Source organism: Ciconia boyciana, chromosome 9 (assembly GCF_034638445.1).
Source record: "Ciconia boyciana chromosome 9, ASM3463844v1, whole genome shotgun sequence".
Taxonomy (NCBI): domain Eukaryota; kingdom Metazoa; phylum Chordata; class Aves; order Ciconiiformes; family Ciconiidae; genus Ciconia; species Ciconia boyciana.
Genome location: NC_132942.1, coordinates 21,236,339 through 21,251,302, shown reverse-complemented (window position 1 = coordinate 21,251,302; position 14,964 = coordinate 21,236,339). Strand labels below are relative to the sequence as shown.

Below are 14,964 nucleotides of genomic sequence, written 5' to 3'. Positions count from 1 at the left end.
GTTTGAATGATGGCAGTGTGGCCCGGAATATTCAGAAACTCTCACGCTGTGTTGTGCTGCAGTTATAAACTGTACCGTTGTAAACCGAGATACCCTTGTGTGTAAAAGTGAAATAAAGCAAACAACTAATGCCTTGTGTGGAGACAGTCTTTGTAGAGATGCTCTTTCTGGGAAAGCTCTGTCAGAGTTTTTCAAAAGGCTGGGAGTTTTTTTTCTCATTTTGTCCCTTGGCTGAGGTAAAGTTGGGTGGGTACATTTCTTCAGTTTGGAGACAGAGCTGATAGAGAATTCAGGAAAATTGTGGGGAGCAGGGATTTGCTGGCAGGCCTCTGCGGGTCTTCTGAGCACTGAGTGTCTGGCTGCGACAGGGCCCAGTTAGATCCAGGTGAGGGGAAACTGGCCCCTACCCTAACAAGGGCCCTGGGGGTGCAAAGGCCTCTGCCGAGCAGTGAGGTGACTGGGGAGTGACCTTTCCAAGTCTCCTGACAGCTCCAGCTGCAGATGGCAACTGTGAGGTGTTTGAGCACAAAGTGTTTTGATTCTAAAGCTTTTGGGGATGGATGGCACAAAGACAGCATGCAGGTTCCTTTGGGGAAGCATCTGGGGGAGCCCCAGGAGGTGGGCATCTAGCGAGCAAAAACAGCTCCCAGGGAGAGGTTTTGCTCTTGGGAAATGCAGAGGACTGCAGCCATCCCTTCCGCAAGGCCCTGATTAAAAAGCTAAGTCCTGAGGACAGGCTGGTGTAGTAAAGACCGTTGTACATTGACGAGTGAATGATCCACCATCCAGTCAACCTAAGTCAAATCATAGAATCGTTTAGGTTGGACAAGATCCTTGAGACCATCGAGTCCAGCCGTTAACCTAACACTACCAAGTCCACCACTAAACCATGTTCCTGAGCGCCACATCCAGGAATGGTGACTCAACCACTTCCCTGGGCAGGCTATGCCAGTGCTTGACAGTCCTTTTGGTGAAGAAATTTTTCCTAATATGCAATCTACCCCCCCACCCCCACCCCGGCACAACTTGAGGCCATTTCCTCTTGTCCTATCGCTTGTTACTTGGGAGAAGAGACCACCACCTGCCTCCTTACAACCTCCTTTAAGGCACAGGCCTGTGCTGTGTTGTGCTCCACAAATCCTTTCGTGGAAGGATAAACTCAGCTCATTGTAACCGAGGAACCTGCAGGCAGCTCCCACTTGCTACTGGTGAGAAAGCCACCTGCGAGCAAGAAGTCCGCATGCGAACTTCTTTTACTCTGACAGTAGGAATGATGAATAGAATTGCTTTCTTGCAGGGAAGTCCTGTAATGGCCTGAATGACTGAAACGGGGGCACTCTGTCTTTTCTATGACCGGGGTCTGCATGGCATGCTGTGCGTGGCTGGGGGCCTGTGCGAAGCTGCTCTGCTCAGGGCTGTCTGCACCTAAAGGGTCGTAGGATTATCTACGCTAATCTCTTCCAATAGTGTGAGCTGTAATAATCAGAGTTGTGAATGACATCTTAGAGAGTCGGCGTGTCTCTCTTACTGAGATCACAAGGAACCGGCACCTCCTGGTGTAAAACTGCCGCTTGTCGGGTTGTTCCAGCTCGAGGGTCTGGGTGTCTGATGCGGTTCATAACTAGATGGTTTATTATGGATTTTACCCTATGAGAGGGAGAGGCCGTTTCCTGCACTGGAGGGTCTAAGCACACCGCTGAGCTTTCCCGAGGGGCTCGTCGGAGGCGCCGTTTAGGAAGGATAACTCCTTAGGCCAGGTAACAGACAGCCCTACCAGAGGGGATGCGTTTCTGGACCTGTTGGTCACCAACGCAAGTGAGCTAGTCAGAGACGTCAAGATTGGAGGCAGCCTGGGCTGCAGTGATCATGCACTGGTGCAGTTCGCACTCCTGAGGGATATAAAGGACAGGCGAAGAGTAAAGTGAGGTCCCTGAATTTTAGGAAAGCAAACTTCCAGCTCTTCAAGGAGTTAGTCAATGGGCCCCCCTGGGAAACTGCCTTCAGGGACAAAGGAGCAGAACAGAGCTGGCAGACCTGTAAGGATGCTTTCCACAGAGCGCAAGAGCTCTCGATCCCCATGTGTAAGAAATCAGGAAAGGAAGGCAAGAAACCGGCATGACTGAGTGAAGACTTGCTGGTCCAACTGAGGGGCAAGAAGGAAATGCACAGGCAGTGGAAGCAGGGACAGGTATCCTGGGAACAGTATAGGGATGTTGCCTGGCTGTGTAGGGATGGGGTCAGGAAGGCCAAGGGGCAGCTGGAGCTGAACTTGGCAAGGAACGCAAAGAATAATAAGAAGGGCTTCTACAGGTATGTCAGCCAGAAAAGGAAGGTCAAAGAAAGCGTACCCTCCCTGATGAACACGACTGGCAAACTGGTAACAACAGATGAGAAGGCTGAGGTACTCGACAACTTTTTGCCTCCATCTTCACTGGCAATCTCTCTTCCCACACCTCTCAAGTGGATGGACCTCGTGGCAGGGACGGGGGGAGCAAAATCCCTCCCCCTGTAACAGAAGATCAGGTTTGAGACCACCTGAGGAACCTGAACATGCATAAGCCTATGGGACCCGACGAGATGCATCCCAGAGTCCTGAGGAAATTGGCTGATGCAGTTGCCAAGCCACGCTCCATGATATTTGAAAAGTCATGGCAGTCAGGTGAAGTTCCCGGTGACTGGAAAAAGGGAAACATTGCACCCATTTTTTAAAAGGGTAGAAAGGAGGACCCTGGGAACTACTGACTTGTTAGCCTCACCTCTGTGCCTGGAAGGTCATGGAACAGATCCTCCTAGGAGCTATGCTAAGGCACATGGAGGACAGGGAGGTGATTTGAGACAGCCAGCATGCCTTCACCAAGGGCAAGTCTTGCCTGACCAACCTAGTGGCCTTCTATGCTGGAGTGACTACATCAGTGGACAAGGGAATGTTATCTGTCCGGACTTCTGTAAAGCCTTTGACATGGTCCCCCACAACATCCGTCTCTCTAAATTGGGAGACGGATGGATTTGAGGGATGGACTGTTTGGTGTATAAGGAATTGGCTGGATGGTCGCATCCACAGAGTAGTGGTCAATGGCTCAATGTCCAGATGGAGATCAGTGACGAGTGGTGTCCCTCAGAGGTCCGTATGGGGACCCAGTACTGTTTCATATCTGCATCAACGGCATAGATGGTGGGATCGAGTGCACCCTCAGCACGTTTGCAGATGACACCAAGATGAGTGGTGCGGCTGACACGCCTGAGGGACGGGATGCCATTCAGAGGGACCTGGACAAGCTCGAGAAGTGGGCCCGTGTGAACCTCATGAGGTTCAACAAGGCCAAGTGCTAGGTCCTGCCCCTGGGTTGGGGCAACCCCCAGTATCAATACAGGCTAGGGGATGAAGGGCTTGAGAGCAGCTCATGCGGAGAAGGACTTGGGGGCACTGGTGGATGAAAAACTGGACATGAGCCAGCAATGTGCACTCGCAACCCAGAAAGCCGACCGTATCCCAGGCTGCATCACCAGCAGTGTGGCCAGGGAGGTGATTCTGCCCTCTACTCTGCACTGGTGAGACCCCACCTGGAGCACTGCATCCATCTCTGGCATCCTCCGTACAAGACAGACATGGACCTGTTGGAGCGGGTCCAGAGGAGGGCCACAGAAATGTTCAGAGGGATGGAACACCTCTCCTATGAGGAAAGGCTGAGAGAGTTGGGGTTATGTAGCCTGGAGAAGAGAAGACTCTGGGGAGACCTTATTGCAGCCTTTCAATACTTAAAGGGGGCTTACAAGAAAGTTGGAGACAGACTTTTTCATGGGGCCTGTACCGATAGGACAAGGGGTAATGGTTTTAAACTAGAAGAGGGTCGGTTCAGACTAGATATAAGGAAGATATTTTTTACAATGAGGGTGGTGGAAGAGTGGGACAGGTTGCCCAGGAGGTTGTGGATGCCTCATCCCTGGAAACTTTTAAGGTCATGCTGGACGGGGCTCTGAGTCACCTGATCTAGTTGAAGATGTCCCTGCTCATTACAGGGCGGGTGAACTAGATGATCTTTAAAGGTCCACTCCAACTCAAACCATTCTATGATTCTGTGACTCTATCACTCTATCATTCTGTCATTCTCTGAAGCAATGCGGTGGGCAGGACTTGTCGGAGAGACTACCCTGAATGCATGCATGTCCCGTGAATCTGTAAGCACTGTTATCAGGGTTGATCGCAAGCGCGGGGCTGCAGCAGGCGCTGTTCGCTGAGCGGGAGAGGGAAGCCGGCAAGGCGGAGGGCCGCTTCCCAGCGCCGGAGCGCTGCAGTTGCTGCCTGCGGCTGCGAGGGTCGCTGTTGGCTCACGATGGGCCGAAAGGCGGGCGGCGGCCGCCGGAGCAACGGCGAGCCGGCGAGCGAGCCGCGGGGCTGCAAGGTCCGAGCCCGGGGCAGCGCGGTGGGAGCGAGCCGAGCCGGGCCGGGCTGCTCGGGGGAAGGCTCGGCGGGAGGAGCGCGGCGACAGCGGTGACCCGCAGGCCGGCTCCGGTGGGCGGCGGGGCGAGCGGGCAGCTGCTGCCGGGCTTTGCAATGGCGGAGAGAGGCGGGCGTCGGGGCCGGCGGGAGCGAGCCCTGCTGTGGTGCGTGCTGGTGGCGGCGTGGGAGGCAGCGTGGGGGCAGCTGCGCTACTCGGTTCCCGAGGAGATGCCGAAGGGCTCGTTCGTGGGCGACGTGGCCAAGGACCTGGGGCTGGAGCTGCCGGCGCTCCGCCGCCGCGACCTCAGCATCATAGACAGAGGTAGGACGCAGTATTTCGCTCTGCACGGGAAGACGGGACATTTAGTGACGGCGCAGAGGATAGACAGAGAGCAGCTCTGCGAGAGTGTGCAGCAATGCGCGCTGCGGTGTGAGCTCATAGTGGAAGGGAAATGCAGGTTTACGGAATCGAAGAGGAAATCACGGACATCAACGACAACGCGCCCAGCTTGCGAGGGGCAGAAATAGACCTGAGACTGAGCGAGACGACAGCCCCAGGGTCGCGGTTTCCCCTGGCCAGGGCTCACGACCCGGACGTGGGACGGAATTCGCTGCAGAGCTACGAGCTGAGCGGCGACGAGCACTTCTCGCTGGCCGTGCAGGCGGGCCCCGGCGGCGATCAGCGTCCCGAGCTGGTGCTGGCGAAGGCGCTGGACCGGGAGGAGGCGGCGTTTCACGAGCTGGTGCTGAGGGCGAGCGACGGCGGAGAGCCGGCGCGGACGGGCACGGCGCGGATCCGCGTGGCGGTGCTGGACGCGAACGACAACGCGCCCGTGTTCAGCCAGGCGGAGTACACGGTGCGTGTGCCGGAGGACGTGCCCGTGGGCTCCGTCCTCGTCACCGTCACGGCCACCGACGCCGACGAGGGGCTGAACGGGCACGTGAAATACTCATTGAAGAAAATCACAGAGAAAGCCTCGAAGATTTTCCAGCTGGATGTTGAGGCGGGAGCAATCAGTCTGGTGCGGATCCGGGACTTCGAGGAAGGCGACTCCTACGAAGTGGAGGTGCAGGCACGGGACGGCGGCGGACTTTCCGACACGGCGAAAGTCGCGATTGTCGTGACAGACGTGAACGACAACGCTCCCGAACTGACAGCGACTTCCCAGCTGAGCGCGATCTCTGAGGACGCCCCGTCGGGGACGGTGGTGGCCCTGCTGCACGTGCAGGACCGGGACTCGGGGGCGAACGGCGAGGTGCGGTGCAGCATGGCCGAGCGCCTCCCGTTCCGCCTGGAGAAGTCCTTCGAGGACTGCTACCGCGTGGTGACGGCGAGGGAGCTGGACCGCGAGGAGGTGGCGGAGTACAACGTGACGGTGCGGGCGGCGGACGGCCGGTCGCCGGCGCTGCGGAGCAGCGCGGTGCTGGCGCTGCGGGTGCTGGACGTGAACGACAACGCGCCGGTGTTCGCGGAGGCGCGCTACAGCGCGCGGCTGCCCGAGAATAACGCGGCGGGCGCGCTGGTGCTGACGGTGCGGGCGGCGGACGCGGACTGGGGGCAGAACGCGCGCGTGCGGTACCGGCTGTCGGAGGGGCGGGTGCGGGGCGCGCCGCTCTCGTCCTACGTGTCGGTGCAGGCGGAGACGGGCGCGCTGTACGCGCTGCGCTCCTTCGACTACGAGGAGGTGCGCGAGGTGTGGCTGTGGGTGCGGGCGGAGAACGGCGGCGCGCCGGCGCTGAGCAGCAACGTGTCGGTGCGGCTCGTGATCGTGGACGAGAACGACAACGCGCCGCAGGTGCTGTACCCGCCGGCGGCGGCGGCGCCGAGCGCGGGCTGGGCGGGCGTGGCGCTGGCGTCGCGCTCGGCGTAGCCCGGGGCGCTGGTGGCCAGGTGGTGGCGGTGGATGCGGACGCGGGGCAGAACGCGTGGCTGTCGTACGAGCTGGCCAAGGCGACGGAGCCGGGGCTGTTCCGCGTGGGGCTGCACAGCGGCGAGGTGCGCACGGCGCGGGCCGTGGCGGAGAGCGACGCGCCCCGGCAGAGGCTCGTCGTGCTGGTGCGAGACCGCGGGCAGCCGCCGCGCTCCGCCACCGCCACCCTCGGCATCGCCCTGGTGGACGGCTTCTCCGACGCCTTCCTCCAGCTCAACCACGCTCCTGCGGCGAGGCAGCAGCAGCAGCAGCAGCCGCAGGCAGGCGGGCGAGGAGGACCCGCTCACCACCTACCTCATCGCCTCCCTGGGCTGGGTCTCGTCGCTCTTCCTCCTGTCCGTCCTCGCCTTTTCGGCAGCCAAGCTCTGCAAGGCTCGCCTCCGCGCACGCCTGTCGCCTCCCTCTGCCCGCTGCTACGCTGACGGCGACTTCGCCACCGACGGCGTGGACGTGGCCGGCACGGGCACTCTGTCGCCGGCTTACCGCTACGAAGTGTGCCTGACCACCGGCTCGGGGAGGAGCGAATTCCAGTTCCTGAGGCCCGTCCTGCCCAGCCCGCAAAGCAGCGCTGAGGACCAAAGAACCGCTGTGCAGCTCGCAGCCCGCTGGCGAGGGGGAAGTCAACCCGGGGAGCACAGCCCTCCTCCCGTTCAGCCGCCGGACTGCCCGGCCGGCAGGCGCGTCCACGCCTGAGCCTTGCTGGGACCCGCCTCCGCTCCCCGTCCTCAGCCTGAGATCCACGAGTAGATGTAGTGCCGTGCTGCGCTCTTACCTGCGTGCTGCCCCTGCGGAGGCTCTTGCCCGGCTTCTCCGGTCGGGGAAGGCGGCTCAGTCCCTCCGGGCTGAGCCTCCGCCCCACGGTGCCGTGCGAAAGGCCTTGTGCTTGTCTTGCCTCCGTGTTTCTCGAAGGGCACGGACTGGCCTCCCGGGAGCCAAGCGCGCACGCCTGCCCGCGGGCTCTGGGCGGCGGGGAGCGGAGGAAGACGCGGGGCAGCTGCCGGCGCTGCCCGTGCGCTGGGACTCAAGCGGCGGCCCCGCAGGGCTCTCGGCGCCCCTTCCCTGCGCTTCCCTCCCCGGCGCGGTGCGCGCGCGTCCTGCCGCGGGGCCCCCCCGCGGGCGAGCGGCCGGCAGCCGCGCGTGTGCGCACGGGTCCATGCGCCGCTGCGAGCCGGCAGCGCGGGCAGCGAGCGGCGCCGGGCGCAGTCCCGCGGCAGGCCGCAGGGTGGTGCTCCCGGCCAAGGCGGCGCCGAGCGGCTGCGGCAGGGGAGGCGGCCGAGCCCAGCCCGGCCCTGCCCACCCCAGCCCAGCCCAGCCCAGCCGAGCTGGGCGGCGGCGGCGGCGAGCGGCGGCGAGCGGTGTCCCGTGCCATCCGCTGCCGGGCCACGGCGGCCGCGCTCCGGGCCGCCAGCCGGACTCGGCGAGAGGGAGGGCGCCAGCCCGGCGCTCCGCCGCGTTGCTGCCGGGCGCCGCTTTCGGCGGAGGACTGCGCGGGCGGTCCGCGAGACGGAGGCTGCCCGCCGCCCCGACATGGCGATCGCAAGGCAAGTGCTTTGTCTCTCTGCTTTCCTCTCCCTGCCGCACGCTCGCTCCGAGCCCATCCGCTACTCCGTAGCCGAGGAGGCGGAGAGCGGCTCCGTGTTAGCCAACGTGGCGGAGGACGCGGGGCTGGCCCCGGCGCAGCTGTCGGCTCGCCGCGCCCGCCTGGCCTCCGAGGACGGCCGGCAGCACTTTCGCTTAGACCGCGGCACCGGCCGCCTCGTAGTGGCAGAGAGGCTGGACCGGGAGGAGCTGTGCGGGCAGTCCGCTACCTGCACGCTCCCCTTCGAGCTCCTACTGGCAAACCCGCTGCAGTTCTTTCGGATCGAGGTGGCCGTGGAGGACATCAATGACCATTCGCCCGTTTTCCCGGAGGAACGAGTCACTTTTAAGATCCCGGAAAGGAGCGACCCGGGCTCGCGTTTCCCGCTGGAGGGGGCTCGGGACCTGGATGTTGGCAGCAACAGCATCCAGGCTTACAGCATTGCTCCCGAGAACGAGTACTTTAGTGTCTCCTTTGGCAGTCGGATTAAGGGCAAGGCGTATGTGGAACTGGTCTTGGAAAAGCCGCTAGACAGAGAGGAGCAGGTGGAGGTGAGTTTCAGTCTCATCGCCATGGACGGGGGCTCTCCGCCCAGGAATGGGACCACCCAAATCCGCATTGTCATTCTAGATGTAAATGACAACGCTCCCGTCTTCACACAGGAGCTGTACGTTGGGCAGGTTTTGGAAAACACGCCGGAGGGCTCTGTCGTTCTCCGCGTGGTGGCAACTGATCTGGATGCAGGACCTAATGGGGACATCTCCTATCAGTTCAGCCAAGCAGTGGGCCATAGAGCCTCAGCATTCACAATTGACCCCACAAGTGGTGAAATAAAACTCACCAAGTCTCTGGACTTTGAAGCAGCAGAGAATCATGAGCTCAGCGTGCGGGCCACGGACGGCGGGGGCCTCTCAGCAATCTGCAAGGTGTTGGTGGAGGTGGTGGATGTGAATGACAACGCACCGGAGCTGGTGGTCAGTTCCTTCAGCAGCCCCTCCCCGAGAACACATTACCAGGGACAGTGGTCGCCCTCTTTACTGTCAGGGACCGGGATGCGGGTGCCAACGGGAAGATCTCCTGTGCCCTTGAGGACCAGCTATCGTTCTCCCTGCGGCCAGCCTATAAGAATTACTACGAGCTGGTGACCGTGAGCACGCTGGACCGGGAGGAGATGCCACGGTACATCCTCACTGTCACAGCAGCAGATGCAGGGTCACCGCCTCTCACAACCACCCAGACCTTCATGGTGGACATCTCCGATGTCAACGACAACGCACCTGTCTTCAACCAGACATCATACACCATGTCTGTGCGTGAGAACAACGTCCCCACAGTGCTCGTTGGAGCCGTCAGTGCCACAGATGCTGATGTGGGACCTAATGCCAAGGTGACCTATTCCCTGGCACCGGCCCAACGCACAGAGCAGGCCCCCTGCTCCTGCATCTCCGTGAACTCTGAGAACGGGCACGTGTTTGTGCTGCGGCCCCTGGACTACGAGCAGGTGAGGCAGATCGAGGTCTTGGTGAGCGCCTCCGATGGGGGTTCGCCACCCCTTAGTGCCAATGTCACTGTCCGCCTTGCTGTGGTGGACGAGAATGACAATGCGCCGCTGGTGCTGCACCCCTCGCAGGACAGCAGCCCACCGTCCAGCGAGCTGGTGCCCGTGTCGGCTGAGGCGGGGTACCTCGTAACCAAAGTGGTGGCTGTTGATGCTGACTCGGGGCAGAACTCGTGGCTCTCGTACCACCTGCTGAGGGCCACCGACCCCGGGCTGTTTGTGGTGGGTGCCCAAAGTGGGGAGGTGCGGCTGAGGAGGCCGGCGACGGAGAGAGATGCCGTGAAGCAGAAGCTCGTCGTCTTGGTGCGAGACAACGGGCGGCCACCACTGTCAGCCACTGCAGCACTGAGCGCACTCCTGCTCAATGACTTCTCAGACATGCGCCTACCACACAGCAGCCTGGCCACGGAGGATGAGGGCAGCTCCCTGACAACCTATTTAATAATTTCATTGGTCTTCGTCTCACTCCTCTTCCTCATGTCCACTGCAGCCTTCATCGCTCGCAAGGTGTGCAAGAGAAAGGAGCTGAAAAGCGGGCATGTGCTTTACGGCGCCGGCAACTTGCAGAGCAGCGTGGCTGATGCGGCCGCTATGGGGACTCTGCCCCATGCTTATTGCTATGAGATCAACCTCACGACGGGCTCGGGCAACAGCGAGTTCAAGTTCCTGAAGCCCATCCTCCCCAGCCTGCCACCACAGCACTGTGGCATGGGCGGGGACACCAACAGTGAACAAGATTTCCCCCGTGGCCCTATCACGGCAGAGGAGATGGCACCAGACAACCCAGGGACGCTCTCTGCAGAACAATTCAATAGTCTTTCCTTTAACTAGCATGGAGTCAGCAGAGCCAGAGGCTTCAGGCCTTGCGATAGGAAGGGATCTGGGCTACATGTGGCAATGGTTCCTCCAGAATAAATCTGCATTTGCAATTGGTGTCACCAATTTCCCTCAAATTCTAAGTCAGAAGAAAAGGTGTCTCCCCCTCCAAACCCCAAAAGAACCTAAAGGCTCCCTCAGTCAGGCAGTAATATGTTTCATCTCTGTTACAGCCATTTCTGAAATGCTTTGAGAGTGGGGTTAGTTCCAGGGCCCCCAGCTAAGTTCTTGTCTCACTTGCTGTCAGGCAAGGCTGTGGACCTCTTATTCTGTGCTGTAACGCAATGGCAAGGGCGGGCAGATGAATCGCATGCTCGCTGAAATGCACGTAGCCCTCCTCCCGGGTCAGGAAAGCAAGGAAGTTGTGAGTACTGTGTTACAATGTGGTGCAAGCACGGGGCTCTTTCTTCTCTGGGTTCCGGATGTCTCTGTCTGAGATGTGTGGGCTCTGTGTGTTTTGCCTTCTGGTCACTATGTCTGTCCAGACAGCCATTGTGTGTCTGCATATGGCGCAAAAGGCTGCCCAGTGAAGCAGGGAGTTGCTCACATCCAGCCATTGTGATGCACGCAATTCCAGCCCAGCAGGCAAGAAGAGCATTTTGACCCTTTGAGTACAGCAGTCTCATTTTCTCTAGGGAGAGCAGCAAAATGCATGAGATTTTCCTTTGGCCCATGAGAGGGGGGTGGGTGGGCTGTCTCCTTGGGATTGCCTTGGAAATATGTTCTAATAGCAGCACTAATGGTGTTGGGATAGGCTGTAACCGTACAGAGTTGTGAAAACATGTTCACATGTTGTCCTTGGGTGCATTGTAAGGAAACTCCATGAGTCGCTTCAAAGGACTTTGTCTGAAGGTAGAATCGAGATGAACTTGGAAAAGAGCCATTGGGTTTGGTCTCATCCTTGTTGTTCCCAAATTCAGAGGCTTCTTGATGGGAGTGGAAAGCTGTCCCGACAGTATTTTCTGGGTTTGTGTTAGAGCATTTGCATTCTCCTTTTTGCCCTTTCTCCTTCTACTCTGCAAACTGTGTTTGGGCATTGTCTTACCTATTCCTCTTAAGAAGGACTGTCACCCCATGTATAATAACGGATTGTTTGAATGATGGCAGTGTGGCCCGGAATATTCAGAAACTCTCACGCTGTGTTGTGCTGCAGTTATAAACTGTACCGTTGTAAACCGAGATACCCTTGTGTGTAAAAGTGAAATAAAGCAAACAACTAATGCCTTGTGTGGAGACAGTCTTTGTAGAGATGCTCTTTCTGGGAAAGCTCTGTCAGAGTTTTTCAAAAGGCTGGGAGTTTTTTTTCTCATTTTGTCCCTTGGCTGAGGTAAAGTTGGGTGGGTACATTTCTTCAGTTTGGAGACAGAGCTGATAGAGAATTCAGGAAAATTGTGGGGAGCAGGGATTTGCTGGCAGGCCTCTGCGGGTCTTCTGAGCACTGAGTGTCTGGCTGCGACAGGGCCCAGTTAGATCCAGGTGAGGGGAAACTGGCCCCTACCCTAACAAGGGCCCTGGGGGTGCAAAGGCCTCTGCCGAGCAGTGAGGTGACTGGGGAGTGACCTTTCCAAGTCTCCTGACAGCTCCAGCTGCAGATGGCAACTGTGAGGTGTTTGAGCACAAAGTGTTTTGATTCTAAAGCTTTTGGGGGATGGATGGCACAAAGACAGCATGCAGGTTCCTTTGGGGAAGCATCTGGGGGAGCCCCAGGAGGTGGGCATCTAGCGAGCAAAAACAGCTCCCAGGGAGAGGTTTTGCTCTTGGGAAATGCAGAGGACTGCAGCCATCCCTTCCGCAAGGCCCTGATTAAAAGCTAAGTCCTGAGGACAGGCTGGTGTAGTAAAGACCGTTGTACATTGACGAGTGAATGATCCACCATCCAGTCAACCTAAGTCAAATCATAGAATCGTTTAGGTTGGACAAGATCCTTGAGACCATCGAGTCCAGCCGTTAACCTAACACTACCAAGTCCACCACTAAACCATGTTCCTGAGCGCCACATCCAGGAATGGTGACTCAACCACTTCCCTGGGCAGGCTATGCCAGTGCTTGACAGTCCTTTTGGTGAAGAAATTTTTCCTAATATGCAATCTTCTCACCCCACCCCCACCCCGGCACAACTTGAGGCCATTTCCTCTTGTCCTATCGCTTGTTACTTGGGAGAAGAGACCACCACCTGCCTCCTTACAACCTCCTTTAAGGCACAGGCCTGTGCTGTGTTGTGCTCCACAAATCCTTTCGTGGAAGGATAAACTCAGCTCATTGTAACCGAGGAACCTGCAGGCAGCTCCCACTTGCTACTGGTGAGAAAGCCACCTGCGAGCAAGAAGTCCGCATGCGAACTTCTTTTACTCTGACAGTAGGAATGATGAATAGAATTGCTTTCTTGCAGGGAAGTCCTGTAATGGCCTGAATGACTGAAACGGGGGCACTCTGTCTTTTCTATGACCGGGGTCTGCATGGCATGCTGTGCGTGGCTGGGGGCCTGTGCGAGCTGCTCTGCTCAGGGCTGTCTGCACCTAAAGGGTCGTAGGATTATCTACGCTAATCTCTTCCAATAGTGTGAGCTGTAATAATCAGAGTTGTGAATGACATCTTAGAGAGTCGGCGTGTCTCTCTTACTGAGATCACAAGGAACCGGCACCTCCTGGTGTAAAACTGCCGCTTGTCGGGTTGTTCCAGCTCGAGGGTCTGGGTGTCTGATGCGGTTCATAACTAGATGGTTTATTATGGATTTTACCCTATGAGAGGGAGAGGCCGTTTCCTGCACTGGAGGGTCTAAGCACACCGCTGAGCTTTCCCGAGGGGCTCGTCGGAGGCGCCGTTTAGGAAGGATAACTCCTTAGGCCAGGTAACAGACAGCCCTACCAGAGGGGATGCGCTTCTGGACCTGTTGGTCACCAACGCAAGTGAGCTAGTCAGAGATGTCAAGATTGGAGGCAGCCTGGGCTGCAGTGATCATGCACTGGTGCAGTTCGCACTCCTGAGGGATATAAAGGACAGGCGAAGAGTAAAGTGAGGTCCCTGAATTTTAGGAAAGCAAACTTCCAGCTCTTCAAGGAGTTAGTCAATGGGCCCCCCTGGGAAACTGCCTTCAGGGACAAAGGAGCAGAACAGAGCTGGCAGACCTGTAAGGATGCTTTCCACAGAGCGCAAGAGCTCTCGATCCCCATGTGTAAGAAATCAGGAAAGGAAGGCAAGAAACCGGCATGACTGAGTGAAGACTTGCTGGTCCAACTGAGGGGCAAGAAGGAAATGCACAGGCAGTGGAAGCAGGGACAGGTATCCTGGGAACAGTATAGGGATGTTGCCTGGCTGTGTAGGGATGGGGTCAGGAAGGCCAAGGGGCAGCTGGAGCTGAACTTGGCAAGGAACGCAAAGAATAATAAGAAGGGCTTCTACAGGTATGTCAGCCAGAAAAGGAAGGTCAAAGAAAGCGTACCCTCCCTGATGAACACGACTGGCAAACTGGTAACAACAGATGAGAAGGCTGAGGTACTCGACAACTTTTTTGCCTCCATCTTCACTGGCAATCTCTCTTCCCACACCTCTCAAGTGGATGGACCTCGTGGCAGGGACGGGGGGAGCAAAATCCGTCCCGCTGTAACAGAAGATCAGGTTTGAGACCACCTGAGGAACCTGAACATGCATAAGCCTATGGGACCCGACGAGATGCATCCCAGAGTCCTGAGGAAATTGGCTGATGCAGTTGCCAAGCCACGCTCCATGATATTTGAAAAGTCATGGCAGTCAGGTGAAGTTCCCGGTGACTGGAAAAAGGGAAACATTGCACCCATTTTTTAAAAGGGTAGAAAGGAGGACCCTGGGAACTACTGACTTGTTAGCCTCACCTCTGTGCCTGGAAGGTCATGGAACAGATCCTCCTAGGAGCTATGCTAAGGCACATGGAGGACAGGGAGGTGATTTGAGACAGCCAGCATGCCTTCACCAAGGGCAAGTCTTGCCTGACCAACCTAGTGGCCTTCTATGCTGGAGTGACTACATCAGTGGACAAGGGAATGTTATCTGTCCGGACTTCTGTAAAGCCTTTGACATGGTCCCCCACAACATCCGTCTCTCTAAATTGGGAGACGGACGGATTTGAGGGATGGACTGTTTGGTGTATAAGGAATTGGCTGGATGGTCGCATCCACAGAGTAGTGGTCAATGGCTCAATGTCCAGATGGAGATCAGTGACGAGTGGTGTCCCTCAGAGGTCCGTATGGGGACCCAGTACTGTTTCATATCTGCATCAACGGCATAGATGGTGGGATCGAGTGCACCCTCAGCACGTTTGCAGATGACACCAAGATGAGTGGTGCGGCTGACACGCCTGAGGGACGGGATGCCATTCAGAGGGACCTGGACAAGCTCGAGAAGTGGGCCCGTGTGAACCTCATGAGGTTCAACAAGGCCAAGTGCTAGGTCCTGCCCCTGGGTTGGGGCAACCCCAGTATCAATACAGGCTAGGGGATGAAGGGCTTGAGAGCAGCTCTGCGGAGAAGGACTTGGGGGCACTGGTGGATGAAAAACTGGACATGAGCCAGCAATGTGCACTCGCAACCCAGAAAGCCGACCGTATCCC

The 14,964-nt window shown here is 57.9% G+C and overlaps 1 protein-coding gene and 1 pseudogene across 1 annotated transcript; both read left to right on the top strand.

The window, feature by feature from the left end:
- Nucleotides 1–4,378: 4,378 nt before the first annotated feature.
- On the top strand, nucleotides 4,379–6,360 carry LOC140656577 (protocadherin gamma-A2-like). The gene is given in 2 exon segments (XM_072872479.1): nucleotides 4,379–4,904; nucleotides 4,907–6,360. Coding segments are annotated over 2 exon segments (1,755 nt in total). The 5' UTR covers nucleotides 4,379–4,552; the 3' UTR covers nucleotides 6,310–6,360.
- A 1,304-nt stretch (nucleotides 6,361–7,664) lies between these two features.
- LOC140656572 (protocadherin beta-15-like) lies at nucleotides 7,665–11,061 on the top strand (annotated as a pseudogene).
- The last annotated feature ends 3,903 nt before the right edge of the window (nucleotides 11,062–14,964 follow it).